Source organism: Raphanus sativus, chromosome 2, assembly GCF_000801105.2.
Source record: "Raphanus sativus cultivar WK10039 chromosome 2, ASM80110v3, whole genome shotgun sequence".
Taxonomy (NCBI): Eukaryota; Viridiplantae; Streptophyta; class Magnoliopsida; order Brassicales; family Brassicaceae; genus Raphanus; species Raphanus sativus.
The window spans coordinates 30308878-30326875 of NC_079512.1; the positions used below are offsets into that span (position 1 = coordinate 30308878).

A 17998-nucleotide genomic window follows, 5' to 3' on the forward strand; every position below is an offset into this window, starting at 1 on the left:
AAATTTTAGTCAACTTTTATATGGCATTCCATTAGTTTCATATTGGTGAAACATTGAAAACTTGCTGATGTATGTTTGCAATTGCAGTTTTATTTTTAGTGAAATAGTCTGTACACCAACAAGATAATTTTTCTAATTAATCTGAATTGATAAAACACTCTTTAACATAATTCTATTGTAGTGCATACTGAATCCAAAACCCATATATATATATATATATATACTAGGGGTTTGCCGGCGCTACGCGCCGGGTTTATAATATTATATATTTATTTTGATACATAATTTAAATATATAGTTTGGTTGTTAATACTCATTGTATGAATTTTATAAAATTAGAACATTTTAATCATAGTATCTTAGACAATAAGCTATTTATCAAAGATATAAAGGTATATTAATTTGATTATCTTGCAAGTGTTATATTGTGGCTTATAATAAGTATTTGTAAACATAGATGATAGAGGTGTAATATTCGGAAATAATTGAATAAAATAAAAAATGGTCAATATAATAGATTCTAGCAACTGGCTTTGGGTTTCCTCCAGCTCCTGGACCAGAGATTCGTAATAGCACTCCATCTGATCCATTTTTTTTGGTAAGGCTATCACGTTCAGCTTTAGACTCGTCCAGCCTTCGTACAAGCTCTAGTATTTTATCTCTCATGGCATTTACAGAATCTGCTGAATTGGGTTCACGAGATGAAAGATCAGGCATACCAAGATATTGAATGGGATCAAGCTCTGGTTGACAAATCTCAGTGTCCAACTGAGAACCTGATATGCCCCTCTCAGTTTTCACCGCTAAGGTGGTGGTTTTCTCAGATGGTACTGTGCTAATCTGCCTTTTAAAATCCAGTAGAACTCCGAGCAGAGAATCAAAGTCCCTGTCATGGTAGCTCTAGCAAACTTTGTTTTGAATTTCTCTGATGTCATGGTAGCTCTAGCAGCCATCTTAGCTGTAGGTTGTGGGAAAATTATCTTGGTCTTTGCTGTTATATCCAACATGTGTTTTGACGCTATGTAAGCGCTCTATATCTTCTTTTAACTTTGGGCACTCTGATTTCAACACAGATACTTCTCTGACCAACCGATCCCCGGAACTAATGAAAACAATTGGGGTCAAGCAAAGACGAAGGAAAACACAAAGAAGGAGTATGACAATCCATTGATGAAAAAGGGAGAAGATTTTGGGAAGATTACCCCCAACTAATTTAGGATTAACGCTGGTTGCAACAATAACTCTAGGCTCCTTCCCATAGCTGTCGAACTTGGCATGAAACTCAAGAGCTTTTGAGTCAAACATGCTCACACAAACGCTATCACCGCTGGAGAATAAAACAAATTCTAGTCAACTGAATGTGAAGAATCGCCATCAAACCATTTGTAGTTCATGAAAGCGAGTAGACCTTTCAAGACGCAGAGTTAACATCACACGCTGTGCCCCTGGTATACGGTCAGTGATGGTGCTTCTGATAGCACTCAGCTCGCCACGCACGTCTGATAAAAATAAAAAACCATAAGCTAACAAATGATAGTTCAAAAATTTAAAAAATATTCGGACCGAAGACACATACCTGGTAGTTGTTTCCCAGTGTTCGCCAACTTCAGCAGTCGACTATATGGCATGAACCTGAAAAGTTCCATAGGTATGGGCCTAACAGACTCAGTCATCTTCTCAAGCGAGGTTCCATCATTGAACCGAACCGACATGGGAGCGTCAGACAACCTGAAATTGGGGCTATTCCGTGTGACATCAAAACCACTAAACGTTTACAGAGACCTCAGTAAGACGTTTCCGAAACGTTCAGTCAAAGATAAGAAACAATAAAAAAAATAAGAGCTAGTTACTTACATCAGCATCGACAAAGAGCATGTCAAGGCTCATAAGCTCCCCACCTCTCCTGACGTTCCTAGCTTCCCAAAAACGTAACAACCTAACCTCCACAGCATCAGAACACAGCCCAAAGTTCAGAGTAGCAAGAAGGACCTGGGGATTCGCCATCGTAAGTATGAGGAAGCTGAACAGCGGTTTCGTAAGATTCAAAGAAAAAGTGTGTTCTGCATCTCTGGATGAAGGGATATTTATACTCAAGCCTCAAGTGAGTTACGGTAAGAACACAAGAACTCGGAATGAATGCTGGGGAGTGGAAAGATCGCATTGAATCTGCTTCAATGCGGCGGAATGATGGAAAGCAGCAACGCCAGGGGAGAAAACCAAATCGTGGCTTAGGTGAAGAACCAGGCGGCGGAAAAACCTACGTTCTAATTAGTAGACTGAAATTAAGTGAAAAAGCTCATTTACTCTGTCCCTGGATGAAACTAAATAAGCATGCTGCCCCAAGAAGAAAAAAGATTGTCACGTGGCATTAATCCCCCAAAGGAGAAAAAAAAAGCAACTTTATTAGTTAAGATATATGTTATAGAATGTTTGTGTATTTATAGATCTTTTTTATTTCTCACTATATAACTGATTTTGTTGTTTATTCTGAACTCTTTTTATCTAACCAAAATATATAGCCTTAGTGACACAATTAAATATGGTCAGATGGATAGCCGACTAGCCAATAACTTTTAAATTTCTAAGGACAGTAGATATTGGAGGTTATCAAGAAATATCAACAATATTGCTATTTGGAATCTCTGTTTATCAATTATTTGTTGAAAATATAACAATTGCCTGAAAATTTAACTTTGTCCATAAAAGTCGTCTTTATTTTTATATTTAGCTAAGAGTAGCAATTTTTTAACTAGGTGAATCTTACTTTTTCACAATCCAAGATATCGTGAAGAAAAAGAATTTGTTGATTTAAGCGGTCTGGTTGGAAAGGCAGTTTAGATGAATTGTACTTGTGACAGACTGATTGTATAGTAAAATAGGAAATTAAGTTTACGCGTTCATATAAAAAGAGAATAATGGTTTAAATAAGTATTAAAATATGATCCGCATTTCAAAGTTCATAATTATTTTTTAGTTAAAATGTTTTTATTTAATAGAAACTACGATTATTTCTACATATTAAATTTTAAATTGTGTTTATAATTTATGTATATGGTCTTTTTATTAGGTAGACTAAAACATAAGTCTTTAGTAAAATTCAATCTGTATTATGCGATTTTTAAGGTCAAATACTTAAAAGTTACAGTAAAAGCTATTTATACATTTATTTTTTAAATATTATAAAAATATTGAAAGATTGTGTTAAGAATGCAATCTTCGCCGTGCTTTTCTGGCTGATAAAATTCAGGTTTGTGTTTCGTACTCGTAAACTACCCTCCATCATACTCTTGCGGAACTTCAAAAAATGGTAACACCTTTTATTTTCATGTCAGATTGATGAACAACTCATGAAATCTTCATGCTGTGTGGTTTGTCTGGTTTTAAAAGTATGTTCTTACATGTCCAATCTACGCAACAACACTAGCAGGAAAAAAAAAGAAAAAAAGAAAAGGAAGTCTCTCTATGTTTCACATTTCGGTAAGGATTAAAGAAGATGCAATTACAACGTACGCAAGGAACAAGAATAATCCTATTTGAACTAAAAATCGTGGATTTTCCCTCATGTTAGGGGAAGTCACAGACCTGTAAAAGAAAGAAAAAATCTCTCGTGAATAGTTGTTCCTTATACAAACCAAGAGGAGAGATTGATCCTTTTAACCTTGCGATTCGCTGGGAGAGCCGATGAAATGGTAAACTTTGGATGAACACGATGCCTGGTCCCGTCAGGGTCGCTGTTACTACGTTATCACCCTTTTTGATAAAATATAGAAGATGGTAGAGACGTGAGTAAAGATCATTTTGCTAGGAATGGGAAAAGAAAGAAGGAAAACGTACCCCGAACACTACCCGTCTTACAGGTGGAGCAGGGTAATTGATTCTGAAATCGATGGAGGGAGTGAGAGCGGCAATGCAAGAAACGTCAATGGTGAGAACTTCTCCCACCTCCAGGTTTTTCTGTACAACTTATGAAGCACAATGGACTACAGGATCAGTTCTTTATTTTTTTGGTGGGTAAAGGCCTTAATTTGAGATAAACCTTAGATGCAGCATACCAGAGCCACCGGCAGTAATAAAAGCAAGTCCCTGACCAGATAGCCTTTGTCTTAGAAACACCTGCATCAACGATTACGTGAGTCTTAAGGCCAGAGAAATATAAATATAAGTTCTCGTTGCAATGTGTTGTATTCTTTACCTCAGCGCCAACGGCAGCAATGTTTCTAGCTCTATGTCTCTGGTAAACAGAGTTTACGACTTTCACATCATGGACAGAACAGAGAAATGAATCTGGCTACATAACATGAAGAGAAGGTCACATCATTGCACGTTGGTCTACGGAGAATATATATAACAAAAAAACATTGACGGGTTTGGTTCATCAGCTATACCTGGCAAAGGATGTCCCCACCAAACATTGCCAGATCAACCTTCACGTAATAACCAAAACAGATAAGAATAAGAACAGAATGTATAGTAAGCAGCATACTTAAAACTAAGTATACGGAAGAGAATCATTGGGAAGGTAAGGGGATGATTAACTGGGAGAATCCTAGCCAAAGAAGGTGCAGCGATACCGACAAAACCATCGTTTTGGCCGGTGTTTCGAAGAAGCACACTGCTAACACTCTTACCCAAAACCCACTGCACAACGCCGACTTCTTGTTCGGGGGTATAAGTATTCTCCATCTCAATGGAACCAGACATGTAGCACATTGAACCTACACCACCAACTATCAATTCTATGCTTTACAAAACATGAATGAAGATAAAAGAGTGGAAAATTTACCAGGCTTAGCAATGACCTTCTCCTGTGGTTTTAACATTATCTGACAAGAAAAAAAACAAACCGAAATGTTACAGAACATAAACCCAAAAAAAAATGTACAAAACTGCAAAACAAAACTAAAGGTTTCAACCCGGGTAGGTAAGGTACCTGAACAACCTGTGCTTCACCACCCAGAATTTGGAAAGGTGTAACTGTATCTTCTTGACTCTGCATCATCAAAAAATGAAAGAGATTAATTATGATAAATTCAAAAATCATCTCAAGAGATAATTATCGTGCACCAGACTTTAGAAGCGAAGATAAACCTGATAGACATAAGGCTGAAACGGAGTTGAGAAAAACGGAGCTGCCATGGCGGAGGTTGATGATATGCAAAAACGATCAGATCGCAGATCCAAAATAACCCACACTCCGGTCCAACTCTTCCCGGTGGATGTGACCCACGGAAGCGACCGCTTAAATTCGCTTCATGACATATGTCTACGTGGCGTTATGCGTTGATTCTGCTTACGTGGATACATCTCATTGGCTATAGGTTAAAAGTCTTATCGATGTACATTTAAAATCCGGTTTAATTTGGTTTAGGGTTTTCTTCTAAAAAAAAATCACTGATTTGGTACAAAACCGGTTAAACACACACATTGGTACTTTTGTTACAAATCTTAGTGAAACTTCACTATAATGGATTTGATTCATTCACTACAAACAAACGACTCACAAAAGCCTAAACCAAAACAAGCCAAGTGGCTTTTTATTGTTTTCATATTTAAAAACCAAGACAATTTACTATATAACCAAACCATACAAAACGATCCAACACAAAGCATATTTTCATCAGCCAAACCTCTCAAAGTGGAGGAGACAGATGATTAACACATCTTATCTCTATCCGACCGGCAAAACTTTTACCAAATCTTTCATCTATCATCACTCCAGATCAACACTGAAAGCTTTGGCTAGTACGAACCGAAACAAGAATTCACAGAAATGCAGTCTCTGAGTTTCAACTACTACAAGCATTGAACTTCCTCATCATCTCCACACTATCAGCTATAGTGGACCCTGCAGTGCCAACGAACCCCAGTGAAGCACAGCTGCAAACAGCTTCCTCTACGTATAGTTGTACATTCGACACTTTCTGTGGAGAACAATGCTTCTTCATCTTCTTTATACTGTCCAGACTCATCGGAATAGACCCGAATTTCTGACCGTGACCAGCGGAAGCAAGCTCCTTTTCTGTTCGCACTACTGCTTCGTCTTCTTCCCTTAAGAAATGGAGCTTGAACTTGGTAGAGTTCCTAGACAAATCACCCAAGTAAGTCCCCGTCCAGTTGCTTTCAGGAAGATCCGTCATCACAAACACATGAACCGGACCAGGATTCTTCAAACTCAAAGACTCCAGCTTCTGCTTTAACCCCGTAAACGTACCCTCCTGGTGATTCTTGAACTGCCCATCCAGCAACCTAAGCTGTGCGCAGAGAAACGGTTCCTTAATCGTCCCCTTGGCGAACCTCTTCCCCGCGCTCATTATCTCTCGAACGAAAGGAAGAAACTCCACCTTCTTAATCAAAGACTTCACCTCCGGAACACTACTCGAATCCTTACGTATATCAACATACAGCTCAGACCCTTTGTACGGAGCCGTGAAGAGACTCCCAAACGCAAGAATCGCCGCAGACTCAGCTTCAGAACCACGTCCAAGAGCCTTAACCACATCCCTCCGCCTCCTCACGTAACCAATCTTCTTCTTCTTCCTAAGCTTCTCATCCGCCTGGAACGAGTCTAACCTCCCATCAGAATCTCTATACGTCCAAACCGTGGTTCTACAATCTTCATCGACACCATACAAACACCCATCAACATTACCACGAACGCCAGACAGTAAATACCCACACTGCCTCAACGATTCATAACCCTGAGACTGCTCACCTAACTCACCACAAAGAGTCTCCAAGTCAACACCGCAGAGTAGCGACGCGAAGTGCCTCAAGTCAATGACTCTAACCGCCGAAGAAGACACAAGCGACGAGATGTCCACAACGTCACCCATCGAAACGTACCTCCCAGACCTAAGCAGCTCGACGGAATGGTTCCAGACCGAGACTCGCACCTCGCTCGGACTCAAAACCCTGAATTTCGGACAGCTGCCGAGCGCGACGGCGTGGTGATCGAGAACAGGAGGGACGACCAGCGTCCGGTTCAGGATCATGGACATCAGGACAGCGTTCTTGAATTCCGACAGCTGGTTGCTGAATCCGCTGTGCGGAGCGTAGAGCAGAAACCTCTGGCCCAGGAGGGTTCGGGTCAGGGTGTCGGATCTGCATTGTGGGAACTCGACGGATCCGGAGAAGGCGGCGGAGATCGAGAAGATGGATTTGGGAATCTCGGAGTAGGTGATGAAGAAGAAGACGGAGAGGAAGAGGATGGCGAGGAGAGAGAGGGAGCAGAGACAGATGGCGGGTTTGTTGGTTTGCTTCCTCCTGTTCGGCCATGGCTTCGGGCCTGCTCTACTCGGACTGAAGAAGAAGCTGTTCATTGTTTTTTTTTTTCTTTTTTTTTGCTTTCAGATATCTCTGAGTGAGGAGACGTCATCATTGTGTTGTGGTTTTGCTCGTGTGTTTTTTTTTAAAACGCTGCGTTTTATGGATTTTGGGCTTATCTGCTTTCACATTTTTTGCTAAGCCATGTCTTAGCCCAAAACCGGACTGTACCTTTGTGGTTATGATTATGAATGATAAAAATCGAAAAGAAAAATTAGCAGGAATCACACAAAGAACATCTTCGTACGAAACTTAACCATTAGTGGATGGTTATGGTTTTATTAAGGATTCATTAATATTGTAAGACTAGACCTCTAGGAATTAAATCTTAAAGATCGCATCAGTTATACAGATTTGAAAGAAAAATAAAAAATAAAAATTCTTCGAAATAGTTGTAGAATCGTCAGGCCTAGATATGTTTTAAGCGTTTCAGTATGATATAAATAGAGTTTTGCAAAGTGCAAATAAAACTGCTAAACAAGGACTTCATAAACAAGTTGTCTTTGTAATAAATCTAAAACAAACTTAATTATTATAAATCCTAAAATGCTATAGTAGTAGTTTTGGTACATCTTTTGAACGAAGTTAATAAGGGGTTATGCTAAACAAAAAACAAAAGGCAGCGGTCAATAACATTAATCTTCCTTTTCATTTCCACCCTAATAAACAAAGCTGAGAACTAAGCAGTTAAAAACAAACCAATTAAAACAATCTTTATTCTTGAAGTTAATATAGCCAAAGAACTAATCCGAGAGCTCAGCCCCGGGACCTGTCTGCAAATTGTTGTTTCTTGATAGTCAATGTTAACGACAGTGAGTCACTTGGCTACAACTAAAATCTGGGGAGACCATCGCATCAGGAAGATTTTTGGACAGCATGAATGTCCGAACCACCACCACCACCACTGGCTGGATTTGGATGAAAGGCCGATTGCCTCGAAGACGAACCTCCAACGAGTTTCAACGAAAGAGACTGTTCCGATACACCGTTTTGCCCGGACTCCCCGAGGCTGAGCTTAGACATGCCAAGAAGCTGATCAACATTAATCGGAGCTGCTTTTGAGTGCACAGCTGTTGGCCTGAGGATCTCGTGAGTCTCTTCCTTTGCAGGCTCGGTGACGTACGCAGCAGGCCACACCGGGAAGGGGAATGAGTAGAATGGTGAGAAGTATGTCGGGTACAGCACTGGGAATGAACCAGGTGGTGGCTGTACTTGTAGCTGCGTTTGGATGGTGTCTTCTGGTGTGAAAGAAGAAGAAGAAGCTGTTACTGTCGGCGGCTCCTCAGCACTAGAGTTGGTGGATTTCATGGATTCACATTCCTCTGTTTCCAGGATCAATGGTGCTGGAACAGAGTCAGTGCTCTGTATTTGTGTTTCCATAGGAACGTCCTCGGCTTGCTGTTCTTGAGAAGAATCCACCATAACGTCTGTTAACTGCAAAACGGAATTATCACATGTAATTAGAATAACTAAGCAATAATACTATTAACATAAGGTTAGAACCGGTCCTGAGCATAACAAAGAGATGAGTGAAACATTCGCCTATAGCCCCAAAATATATTAGTGTGTAAAATATCATTGAGCCTCTAAATTGATAGAAAACATATATATTTATTGATCATATATAAAGAGAAGGGAGTAACCTCATCAGGAATCATATCAAAGAGACTAGAACGTCTCTTGCGGCGAGACACATTAGACTGTCTGATGAAGTACTTCTGAGCGTGGCTTGCAACTTGAGTAGGTGTCCTCGTTGTCACATAGCTCCTGGAGATACCTCTCCAATCTCCTTTTCCCAGTTTCTGTAAACCCATTAAGAACATCCTATGCTCCTCTTCTGTCCACGGATTCCCTAAACAAAGTATTATTCATCACAGAAAATAAAAAAAAATCATCAAATCCAAAAAAATCAGATAATTTATAACTAATTCCCAAATGGGTAAATCTAAAACCCATATGATATCATTCAGAAACATCATCCTCAAAATAAAATAAAATAAAATAAACTGTGATGATAACGTTACTGTAATCAACAAGCAAAAGAGAGTCGTCCCATAAAGTTGGAAACGCATAGAGAGATAGATACCTTTCTTCCTCTCGCGGCTAGAAGAAGAGCCAGGAACAAAATCTTCGGAGGCGTAACCGTCGCCGACGCCGTGGTCATGGCCATCGCCGGGAGAACCCGGATTGTTCGACCCGGCTCCTCCGAGCCCGCTCAATCCAGAGCCCGAGTAGTGGCTGAGATTACCCATACTGGCACTTTTGCGGATCGAACCCTCTGTGAGACGGACACCGAAGAGCTTAACACCGCGGTTCGGACATGTACGTGAGTTATGTCCATTTTGATTGCAGTGAGAACAACGGCGAGTCATAGCCGTCGATCGGATCTGATCGGACTCGAATTCGGGTCCTCCGCCGCCGTCGATCGGATCGAAGATAATCTCTGGAAAGCACAGAATCTGATGAACGGTAAGAGAGAGGGAGAGAGACAAAAGTATGTTTATCTGGTCGGATTTATTACACTAAAATAAATATATGGAGTTATATGCTGTGTCACAGGTAGATTTTTTTTTCATTTTTCATCTCTTCGTTGACTTCTAGTCAAAGCAATTGATTTCTGTTTTATCTTTTTCCTTTGAATTAAGACTTTTGTCTAAAAGTTTAAACCGGAAAATATTTAATCAGTATTTTTGTAGGAAAATCTTTGTTTTCAATTTAATCCCAAAACTTAAATTTATCAAAATAAGTTTTATTAAATTTTTATCAAAATAAGTTTTATTAAATTATTAAATTTTTAAAATATTTTATTTATAACTTATTTAACTAATTCTTAAATATATAAAATAAGTAATTATTTGAAATAATAATAATAATAATAATAAAATCGAAAATAATTTTTTTACTTAGTTTTAATTTTTTAGAAAATTAATTTAAAAGAAATTTTAGTAATACTTTATTAAATATTTTGATGTATGATGAATTTGTTAATTTTCCAGAATGAAAAATTTCTTTCATGGATATATGTAAATAAATCTCTTGAATGCAATTTGTATGTATATTTAATGGGTATTAGTGAAAGCTACATTTATAATGATTGTAAAATCTTTGAAAAGTCTGCTGTTATTGGGATAATAATTGTATTAACATGTATAAAATTCTTTGATATCTTAAAATTTTGAATATGGTTTTGAAAATATATCAAAGTTAATGTTATTATGAGTTGTATTGTTGACCATTTAATTCATAGAGTAAGATTTTGAGAATATTACTTATATCTATCAGATTCTTAAAACCATTATAGTAGTTTATTTTCCTAGATTTTTACAATATACAATTTTTTCCAACTCTTTTCAAATTCAACAAATCTTTGAACTTTTAGAATCAATAAATTTTTATAAATCTTATTCTCAATAACACCCCCTTAAAAATCTTCCTAAAATGTATTGCTTCTTCTTCAATTTGATTTATATGCATATTTAGATAAATATTACTCAATATATGACACTTCTCAAAAAAATAGTGAAGATATTTTTAAATATGTATGATATCTTTATAAAATTTTGATATTAAATCTATGAAGATCTTCCAAAATCTTTAGAAAGATGTTACACATACTTAAAATATCTTATTGAACTCATATATAATTCAAATTCAAAAAGGTATTTGTATTCATAAATTTATATTCATAAATGTTTTAAGAATGTATTTTATATTTAATGAATTTTTTCCTAAATTTTATAAAGATATTATACATATTAACCAATATCTTTTTTAATTTTAGGAATATGATATATTTTTCAAAAAAAGTCTTCTTAAACTAAAATTCAAAGAAAATATCATACATATCGAGAATTTTTTTGTTAAACTAAAATTAAAGAAGATATCATACATATTTAAGAACGTATTTCTAAGTTAAAAAAAAAAAAGATTCCTAATATATATTCAGCCCTCAGAAAAAACATTTGCATATTTCTCATGATAGAATGTACTTCCTCTCTTTTATAAAGATACATATTTTAGAAAATAATTTTTTATCAAAAAAAATATTTTTATGTATTCATAATTGTGATTACTTTTTAACTTCAAAAATATTAGTTGCATTTTTTAATTTTAATTGTTTAGAATTATAGGATATAGATAATAATAAAAATTATACATTATAATTAACATTAATACTCTCTTTTTCAAAATATATGATGTTTAAAAAGTTTTTGTTGTTTAGAAATAGGTGATGTTTTCATATTTCAGTGTAATTTTTAATTTTATTAAAAACTGTGTACTAGTGATATTTTATATTATATTTTATAAATGGTTAAATAATTTTGTTTTATATATTTAATTTTATTTTAAAAAATAAAAGATAAGCTTTTTAATAGCTGTGTACTAACCTAAAACTTCAAGTATTTTAAAATAGAGATAATATATTTCATTTATTGATAGTGTGATTAAACATTGCATTATTTTCGAAGATATGGAGGAATCACCATGAAACCACATCTCTTTTTTACTAAGAAAAAAAAACCCACATCTCTTAATAACTGCCACAAGTAACAACTTCGAGGAATGCTAAACATGATTAAGCAAAGAGGTTCACGACATATTTTCTATGCTAAGCACGTACGTGTACTGTCATGATTCATGGATTTAGATAAGTAGGACCTACTTATCTCAGCCACGTGGTCACTAGTAGAACGAATATTGGAAAGGCAATACTAGTACTTCCACATATGAGACTTTCCTTAGATCTCATAGAATAGCATGCGAAGTATATCAGCCGTCAACGTGGCTTTTCTTACCGTGTTATGTTTCACTTATTGGGCTTGTGATACTCGGCCCGTATAAGGTATATAGGTTAGTTTTTAGTTTTGACCACTGGCTTGAACTATAAGAAACCGATGGATGCCCTAATGAGGTGTGGAGTCTAGTAATTTTGTGAAAAGGCTTTTGTATGTACATGATAAGCCCATCAATTTATATATGGCCCCAGAATTTTGTTCAGCCTAAACATGATGATAATGAATTCATGATGTAGATCAAATTTTGATAATCAAATTGAGAATGTCACAATTTATGACTAAATCCCAAGTTTGACCCAAAGTTTTTCTTAATTTTGTCGCCGGGCCACTTCACGAACTTCAAAATGTTACTAGCACCAAACATCCTTTCGAACAGCTCATTAGCATTTTTTTACTACATGATAAAACAATGATTAATATGTGATTAATATACAACAATGATAAAACAAACACAATCATATCCACTAAAGTAACCTCACTAACTCTTTTATCAATTTATTTGCAAAAAAAAAATTAGAAGATAATCGCAATTAAGTAAATTCAGAGCATGCTAAGTTATAAAAAAATTAACATTGTTTTCTCGAGTTTTTGAAATAATTTACACCTAAATATAAATATCAATTCTACACAATCGTCTGTAACATTTTATAATAGTACAATAATACATTGTAAAAAATGTTTCATTTTTTGAAAAAATATTAGATGTGATATCCTCACTAGGGATTTTTAAAAAATTCAGTATTCATAAATAATTTCTAATCACATTCCATATTTGACTTCAAAATTGAGTTAGAGCATAGAATATGCTATAACCCTATTTCATTTTTCATTCTATAATAGTAGAGCTAACAATGAACCATGTTAAATGAAAACATTTGCACGATACTCCTAAATTTTTGAAAAAACTATATAAACATGCCTCCAAAAATTTAGGTTTTCAATTCTTTTTTTAAAAAGTTAAATCTTTAATAAATCGCTTAAGACTCCTTAAATTTTAGAATTTTTCAGAAATAAATAATGAATTATTCTTTAATGAGATAATAATTTACTCCGAAATAGAATGAGAATAAAGTAAACTCTCCCCTATAATAAAGTTAATCTTTTAGGAAAAAAAAAGAAGTTTAACGTGAAAATGTTATTATTTTCCATCTCGATTTAAAGAAAAAACAGTTTGGTTGCCTAAACAGTTATTAAATTGTAGTTAAAAAGGTATTATAGGTTTTATAAATTTTACCAAAGCTTTACGAATCAATTTGAGTGAACATGAGAAAAAGAAAAAAAAAGTCCCAATAACAACTGAGTCGAATAAAACAAATTAAACTGAGAAACCAAGACAATTTTAGGTGATGATAGAATACAAAGCCTTCTCTCTCCTAACGTTCTGCCTTCTTTCTAAGAAAAAAAAAGAAGTTCTCACCGTTGTGCTCTGTTTCTCTGGCCGACGGGACGGGCTTCCTCAGCCGCCGTCGGTCCGGCTACTGTTTTTCTAGTTTTCTTTTATTTTGCTTTGCACGTATATCATGGAGGGGGAGTAATCGGTTTTCTCCTTTGTTTTTGACTCTGGAGTGAGGAAATTTCGTCGGTTCTCTTATCGCCGGCTTAGATTCTGGGAGATAGAGGCTTTCACAGCCTTGCGTCTCCAGTTTTAGGGTTTCAATCGGTATGGTCAGGAGGTGTTATTTCGGGTTTGGGTGGTCAGACTTCTCGGGGTGACAGTTTGGATGAGATCTCGAACTGATCGATGAAGCTCTCCGAAATTGAAGCCATGGCGAGGAAGTTGACCGGGAAGGAAGTTCGAGACATCTTCAATCTGATGTTTGGTGGCTTGGTGGCTCTGGAGGAGACCGCGACGATATTCGCTTAGAAGCTCTCCGCTCATGGAGCACAGCCGTGGAAGATGCAGGGGATTCCGGTGAAGTGTCTGGCGGATTGCCGTTTGGTTCGTCGGCGGTGGGGAGGAATTGATTTCAATGACACGTGTTTTCTTTATTGTCGAGATTTAAACACGTGTGGCAGACGTGGCTACTTTGGTCTTTTAGTTTCGTGGATTTTGTGTTTTTTAGTAGGTTTTGGCTTGGGTCTGTTTGTGGGCCTCTGTTTGTAATATCGGTTGAGCCTTGTCCAGTTGAACTTGGTCCTTTTAATAATCAAATAGTAGATGGCAAAAAAAAAAACAAATTAAACTGAGAAAAATTAAGACTTGTTTGTAATAAAGAGAGAGAAGAATCAAAGAAAGTATATATTTTGACCCAAAAAAAACAAAAATAAATTAGAAACATAGGCATGCATGCACCCGTTTCGGTAAAATCTCATTTGGTCCTTTCTTGATCTCTTTCTCTATCTGCTTTCTTATAAGCATTCTTAGGGTTTTTGATTTAATCTTCTCTACGCGCACAGACAGGTGCACAAAAGCATCTCACCAAAGCTTCTCAGGTCTCGTCACAAAATGTCTAGTTCGCCGGCTAATATGAAGTCTCTCCATGCTTTCTCTTCTCTCACCCACCTTGGACCCCAAGTCTCTCATCTCGATCCCAAATCGGAGACGACTGAACCTAACCGCACGGTGGGGTTACGGTCGCCTCGTCAGCCGCGTCTCTCTTACCCCTCCACCTTCGCTCACGATCACCCGAAGAAGCTGAAATCCGAAGAGAATCCGCCGCGTGGAGAGGAAGTTCCGGTGACGGAGGAGGAGGAGAAGAAGACTTGGAATCTGCGGCCGAGGAAGGCTTCGGAAGTGAAGCCTCCGTCGAGATCAAACAGACCACAGAGAGGAATCGCGGCGGAATCTCCCGGCGGCGTCGAGGCTGGAAACGAGGACCACAGGAGGAGGCTTTGGGTGGCTCTTTCGCGAGACGAGATCGAAGAAGACATGTTCAAAATGAGCGGGAACAAGCCTTCTCGCAGACCGCGAAAGAGGGCCAAGACTTTGCAGAAACATCTCGATGTAAGTGTTGGACACGAATTGCAAGTTTCTCACCAATATGATGATCATTTGAATTAGAATGTAAGTCTTCTGTGACTGTCTGTGAGTGTAGGTTATGTTCCCTGGACTTGGTCTTGTAGGGATGAATGCTGATTCCTTCAGAGGATCCACTTCTCCGGCTAAGGTAATCACTTGCTTGCTTCCATTAGTAGGCGTGGATCAACCTATACCCTTTTCAAAGTACATTGTTCTGTAGCTTGTATGAAAAATAGATACAGATGATATGCGTTTTTTTTATACTATAGTTTTTTATACAGATGTGTTGTGACATTCAATAAATGACAAGAAACCCGTAACAGGCGATTATATTTCATTTGCAGTGTGATCAGGTCTATAGACCTACTGGAAAAGGAGCATTTTTGGTGAAGAAAGAAGGTAAAGTAATCTTTCTCTCTTTTCTTTTTTTATTTTATTTTGTTTTTGCTGTGGGATTAACTAACTAGTTGGGAACCTGTTTCTGGTTTGCTGCAGGGTAGATAGGTATGCCGGTGAGTCACAACAGTAAAAGATAGCAAGACTAAATATCGCAGATACATGTTCTTGTATCATATCAAACTTATAAATAGGAGGAACAAAGTTACAAGTTCATATAATATAATCTTTATATATTTATAAGGACAGAGAAAGATGGGGGTTTGATTTTTGAGTCATCGATGATGAAATGCAGAAAATCGGTTAGTATGATGATGATTTGAAATTAAATATAATGGCAAAGTACATTTTACTTCTTTGTGCTCTTTTCTAGATAACATGCCATTGCAAAACAGCCATACGTATATATATGGTAAGAGTGGTTTATCAAACCATAGAAATTGAGACTCATAAGTAACAAATAAGAGAGCAGCAAAACACATAATGCTTTAAAAATATGATAGTTCTCATATTACAAGGAAAAGGAGGAACTGTCACAAATGTATGTGGCTTCCAATATGTGAGAAGTAGATCACACTTCGAAGTTACCCGGAAGAGCATACAATCAGCTAGAAATCTATGTTTCCGGGAGAGACATATTAGAACATATCTCATAGTTCTGCTATGAGTTATAGAAATTGGAGACAAGTATATTGTGACCCATACGTAACTTGAAACTGAAAAAAGAAAGAAAGTCATTGTCCGAAGTAAAAGATAAGCTCCCAGAAGTATTTATGTGAGTTTATCTTACAAAGAGTTGCGCCGCAGTGAGTGAGTGCATTAGCGTCCTAATTTTCTAACCAATCGCAATGTCATTAACTCTCTATAGGGATTAAAGCCTCAAATCATCCATAACATTTAGCATACTCATTTTTGGGCAAGAGTTAGTAGTCTATAAGTCATGCCGTTTTCTATATTCCACGCATTTCATACCAGACAGACATACTAATCTAAACGACTAAACCACAAGCCTGATCAGAATCAATTACTTTTCAAGCAAACGTATAAGATACAGATGATGATATGAGGGCTTTTTGCTCACATGTGACAAAAGATGGCATCTTAAGCCGAAAGCCCTAGAGTGATAAAGGATGACCCAAACACCTAATAAGCTCAATGGGTTCACATTCAGAATTTAAACTTTTATAGGAAATGTGATTTTTTGTTGTAATTTTCTTTTATTTGCATGAGCATGCTTACTTTGTAGAAGGTTCGTCCCATCAGTTATGAACTCCGACTACTATAGTGGGAATAATTATATAAGCGGTTTAGAATTAACATATCATGGGTTATCTTATGTGTTTTTTCATCACATGATGAATTATAGTCCACAATAATTCGACTCTCACCGTTTATGTTATTCTACAGCGAAGCCAAATACTCATTTTGTCGGTTTTATTGCAATATATTTTAATTGTCTTTCGAGAAGTTTTTAAAACATAGTTCCAAACCAAAACTTAATAGGTCTGGCCGAATAACAAAAAAAAAACGAATAATGTTCGAATTGGGCTTCTCTTGTTTCCAAAAAGCAGATTCATTTGAGACTTGAGAGCAACTTTTTCACTGATTACATCGCACACCTAAAATAAATCGTATATAATGTTCATATCAAATTCCATTTAATAAAAGAATAGAATGGGATTATCAAATTCAGATGTTATTGAATCCAAACCTAAAACAAATGCAAAGTTAAGTATGTTCACATGCCATTTGTGTACGCTGATGGTTTACACGGACTGATTACTTGCTTGCTCATCTAACTGGTTTTGGCAAAAACCTATTACTATAAAATGAAATACTTAGTTATATAAAGGTAGTTAAACCATGATTAGTCTAAATCATGAGCCATTATCTACGTCACACACAGTCATTGTAGAGATGTATTTCTTTTCAACCACCAACAAACAACACAACGCACAAATGATTCCTTACCCTGCCAACAAGTGGACTAGGGTCTAACGCTATATTTCATTAGTACCCTTCGTCCCAACTAAAATATCAAAGTTCAGTTGGGATGAATTAGGCTCCAATTATCATTCCATGTAGTGACCAAACATATATAGTGACTACACGTAGATTGTTTCTTCAGGAGATAAATGATTTAGTGGCAAAAAAATGCAGAATCATGTCGTTGTTCGACGAGTTTTATTATTTAGAAACCATAAATTATGGTTTTATATTTATTTTTCAAAATGATGGTGTGGCCATCTTTAAACCATATACATGTATTCTCAATAAAAAGCACTAGAGAACACAAGTTCAAAATTGTAATCAATTCCTTTGGTCCATGTATCCTAAAGGCTCATAATAGCTGCGATGAAACAAGTTTTAAGGAAATTGTTCCGAACAGAAGCTGTCTATCTAAATTATATCTGAGAATGTTTATGTATTCTTTTTGGAAACAAAACATGCGTCATATATTATAACTGGTTTTACTGATCAATGGTTTAGTTTTTTAAGATCTTGACTTGAGAAGTTAGAATGT

At 36.5% G+C, this 17998-nt stretch overlaps 5 protein-coding genes across 7 annotated transcripts; 1 reads left to right on the top strand and 4 right to left on the bottom strand.

The window, feature by feature from the left end:
• Nucleotides 1-374: 374 nt before the first annotated feature.
• LOC108842235 (uncharacterized) lies at nt 375-2294 on the bottom strand. Of its 3 annotated transcripts, XM_018615090.2 has the most exons (5): nt 1855-2293; nt 1577-1740; nt 1409-1499; nt 1203-1327; nt 375-1102 (listed from the first exon to the last, which is right to left on the bottom strand). In XM_018615090.2, the coding sequence occupies exons 1-5, from the start codon at nt 1860-1862 to the stop codon at nt 1065-1067; spliced, it is 426 nt and encodes a 141-aa protein (XP_018470592.1). In that variant the 5' UTR covers nt 1863-2293; the 3' UTR covers nt 375-1064. The 3 variants fall into 3 exon arrangements, with proteins under 3 accessions (XP_018470592.1, XP_056859021.1, XP_056859020.1); XM_057003041.1 differs by having other exon boundaries at nt 375-1327; nt 1577-1728; nt 1855-2294; XM_057003040.1 differs by having other exon boundaries at nt 375-1327; nt 1855-2294.
• A 1039-nt stretch (nt 2295-3333) lies between these two features.
• On the bottom strand, nt 3334-5248 carry LOC108842232 (uncharacterized). The gene is made up of 10 exons (XM_018615086.2): nt 5089-5248; nt 4931-4990; nt 4784-4823; nt 4537-4715; nt 4386-4424; nt 4193-4288; nt 4053-4113; nt 3835-3962; nt 3659-3750; nt 3334-3582 (listed from the first exon to the last, which is right to left on the bottom strand). The coding sequence occupies exons 1-10, from the start codon at nt 5134-5136 to the stop codon at nt 3468-3470; spliced, it is 858 nt and encodes a 285-aa protein (XP_018470588.1). The 5' UTR covers nt 5137-5248; the 3' UTR covers nt 3334-3467.
• A 195-nt stretch (nt 5249-5443) lies between these two features.
• On the bottom strand, nt 5444-7361 carry LOC108842230 (O-fucosyltransferase 30). The gene has a single exon (XM_018615083.2). The coding sequence runs from the start codon at nt 7317-7319 to the stop codon at nt 5787-5789; it is 1533 nt and encodes a 510-aa protein (XP_018470585.2). The 5' UTR covers nt 7320-7361; the 3' UTR covers nt 5444-5786.
• Nucleotides 7362-7953: 592 nt separating this feature from the next.
• On the bottom strand, nt 7954-9845 carry LOC108818758 (transcription factor KUA1). The gene is made up of 3 exons (XM_018591696.2): nt 9410-9845; nt 8967-9175; nt 7954-8757 (listed from the first exon to the last, which is right to left on the bottom strand). The coding sequence occupies exons 1-3, from the start codon at nt 9693-9695 to the stop codon at nt 8179-8181; spliced, it is 1074 nt and encodes a 357-aa protein (XP_018447198.2). The 5' UTR covers nt 9696-9845; the 3' UTR covers nt 7954-8178.
• A 4612-nt stretch (nt 9846-14457) lies between these two features.
• Nucleotides 14458-15805, top strand: LOC108837801 (uncharacterized). Its single transcript, XM_018610813.2, has 4 exons — nt 14458-15063; nt 15155-15226; nt 15423-15477; nt 15574-15805. The coding sequence occupies exons 1-4, from the start codon at nt 14566-14568 to the stop codon at nt 15576-15578; spliced, it is 630 nt and encodes a 209-aa protein (XP_018466315.2). The 5' UTR covers nt 14458-14565; the 3' UTR covers nt 15579-15805.
• The last annotated feature ends 2193 nt before the right edge of the window (nt 15806-17998 follow it).

Excerpts from the sequence above, each read along its gene's own strand:
- LOC108842235 (XM_057003040.1), bottom strand. Across the intron at positions 1,500-1,576 it reads CACTGGGAAACAACTACCAG|ACGTGCGTGGCGAGCTGAGT; the intron begins GTATGTGTCTTC and ends TATTTTTATCAG. Across the intron at positions 1,328-1,408 it reads TTAACTCTGCGTCTTGAAAG|CGGTGATAGCGTTTGTGTGA; the intron begins GTCTACTCGCTT and ends TTTATTCTCCAG.
- LOC108842232 (XM_018615086.2), bottom strand. The coding sequence starts at position 5,136 with ATGGCAGCTCCGTTTTTCTCAACTCCGTTTCAGCCTTATGTCTATCAG. Across the intron at positions 4,824-4,930 it reads GTGAAGCACAGGTTGTTCAG|ATAATGTTAAAACCACAGGA; the intron begins GTACCTTACCTA and ends TTTTCTTGTCAG. Across the intron at positions 4,716-4,783 it reads GAAGGTCATTGCTAAGCCTG|GTTCAATGTGCTACATGTCT; the intron begins GTAAATTTTCCA and ends TTGGTGGTGTAG.
- LOC108842230 (XM_018615083.2), bottom strand. The coding sequence starts at position 7,319 with ATGAACAGCTTCTTCTTCAGTCCGAGTAGAGCAGGCCCGAAGCCATGG.
- LOC108818758 (XM_018591696.2), bottom strand. The coding sequence starts at position 9,695 with ATGACTCGCCGTTGTTCTCACTGCAATCAAAATGGACATAACTCACGT. Across the intron at positions 9,176-9,409 it reads TAGCCGCGAGAGGAAGAAAG|GGAATCCGTGGACAGAAGAG; the intron begins GTATCTATCTCT and ends TACTTTGTTTAG. Across the intron at positions 8,758-8,966 it reads TTGATATGATTCCTGATGAG|TTAACAGACGTTATGGTGGA; the intron begins GTTACTCCCTTC and ends TCCGTTTTGCAG.
- LOC108837801 (XM_018610813.2), top strand. The coding sequence starts at position 14,566 with ATGTCTAGTTCGCCGGCTAATATGAAGTCTCTCCATGCTTTCTCTTCT. Across the intron at positions 15,064-15,154 it reads CTTTGCAGAAACATCTCGAT|GTTATGTTCCCTGGACTTGG; the intron begins GTAAGTGTTGGA and ends CTGTGAGTGTAG. Across the intron at positions 15,227-15,422 it reads GATCCACTTCTCCGGCTAAG|TGTGATCAGGTCTATAGACC; the intron begins GTAATCACTTGC and ends TTTCATTTGCAG.